Raw genomic sequence first — 1,686 nt, 5'->3', positions numbered from 1 at the left:
TTTATTTGTTTATCTATTCATTCATCTATTCATCTATTCAAATATATTTATCTTGATATATGGGTGCTTATTAAAAGGACTTTGAGCGGGTGCTTGAAAAGACTCCCGTCATGTTAAGCCTGAGACTATAGGAGTGGCACCATCATGGAAGGCGCTACACCAAAGGTTTCTCATAAAACACTGTCTCTTGTTGCTTGTCCACTGATATCATAAACGGGGATATGTTTATCTTGGACAAGAAGAACAAGAACAAGAACAAGATACAGCGAAGACATATCCGAGCTGACTTCGCCGTGATCTCTCTGAACTCATTATTTCCGTGTTAAAGACTCGAACCATAGGCAACAAATGATGACTCTCTCCCTCTCTCTCTCTCTCTCTCTCTCTCTCTCTCTCTCTCTCTCTCTCTCTCTATCTATCTATCTATCTATCTCTCTTTGCATCTGCATAATTGGGATTTTTTTAAAGAGAAAATAAGGTTTTACATGTAGATACAAGCTTATATTAAGGTGTGTATTTGTATGCGCAATATGAACTACAGTCAGTACAGGTGTTTACTTTAATGAGAACAAGAACAAGATACAGCGAAGACATATCCGAGCACTATGAACCTGGAGCTGACTTCGCCGTGATCTCTCTCTGAACTCATTATTTCCGTGTTAAAGAGTCGAATCATAACCAGCGAATGATGACTCTCTCTTTCTCTCTCTCTCTCTCTCTCTCTCTCTCTCTCTTTGCATCTGCATAATTGGGAAATTTTAAAGATAACATAAGTTTTTACATGTAGATACAAGCTTATATTAAGGTGTGTATTCGTATACGCAATACGAACTAGTCAGTACAGGTGTTTACTTTAATGTGTGATGTGACTTTCATTCATGACAAGGAATTGGGACATTCTCAAACAAAGACTCTCTTGGGAAAGGATGACGAAGCTGAACGAGTTCGAAGTGCAGGAGCTATTGGGCAAAGGAGGCATCGGCTCTGTCTACCGAGCCAAGCGCATCATCGATGGCCAGGAGGTCGCCCTGAAGAAAGTGCCCTTGGCGCGGATGAAATCATATAGACGTCGCAACGGGAAGAGAATCCCGAAGGAAGCTGCGCTTCTGAAGAAGGTGCAGAAGGTGCCCGGCGTCATCAAGCTGTATGATTATTTTATCGCCAATGATAATTTTTATATGGTAATGGAACTTATTCCGTCGTCCATGTCGTTGTACGATTATATAGAAAACGACAACGACCTATCGAATGTAGAAGTCCGAAGACTCTTCAAAAACATTGTTACAACTATAAAAGGATGTTTTGAAGCCGCGGTCTCCCATAAAGATATCAAGCCGGAAAATATACTGCTCTTCAGAGACAAGAGTTCAGGCCAGCTTGATATCAAGGTAATCGACTTTGGTTGCGGAGAGCGCATTACGAGTTACAAAGGAACGGACACAGGCGGAACTCGAATTTACTAGCCTCCAGAATACATCAAAGGAGGCGAGTTCCTGCACATGCCCGCAACAGTCTGGAGCCTGGGCACTCTTCTTTACTACATGGTGTGCCGCCGTGATCCTTTCTACACAGACGCCTCCATATGTAGGGCCAGTCCGTCATTCCCGAAGAACGTTCCGAACGTCTGCCGGGACCTAATAATGCGATGCTTCGCAAAAGACCCTTGGGGCCGCCCATCACTCGACG

General features: G+C 43.1%; 1 protein-coding gene across 1 annotated transcript; it reads left to right on the top strand.

Moving 5' to 3' along the window:
- The first annotated feature begins 926 nt into the window (after positions 1-926).
- On the top strand, positions 927-1,463 carry LOC143034801 (serine/threonine-protein kinase pim-3-like). The gene has a single exon (XM_076201147.1). The coding sequence runs from the start codon at positions 927-929 to the stop codon at positions 1,461-1,463; it is 537 nt and encodes a 178-aa protein (XP_076057262.1).
- The last annotated feature ends 223 nt before the right edge of the window (positions 1,464-1,686 follow it).

Source organism: Oratosquilla oratoria, chromosome 18 (assembly GCF_046742065.1).
Source record: "Oratosquilla oratoria isolate Oo_2021 chromosome 18, ASM4674206v1, whole genome shotgun sequence".
Classification (NCBI taxonomy): Eukaryota; Metazoa; Arthropoda; class Malacostraca; order Stomatopoda; family Squillidae; genus Oratosquilla; species Oratosquilla oratoria.
Note: the sequence above shows the minus strand (reverse complement) of the source record. Positions and strands in the feature narration are given on the sequence as shown.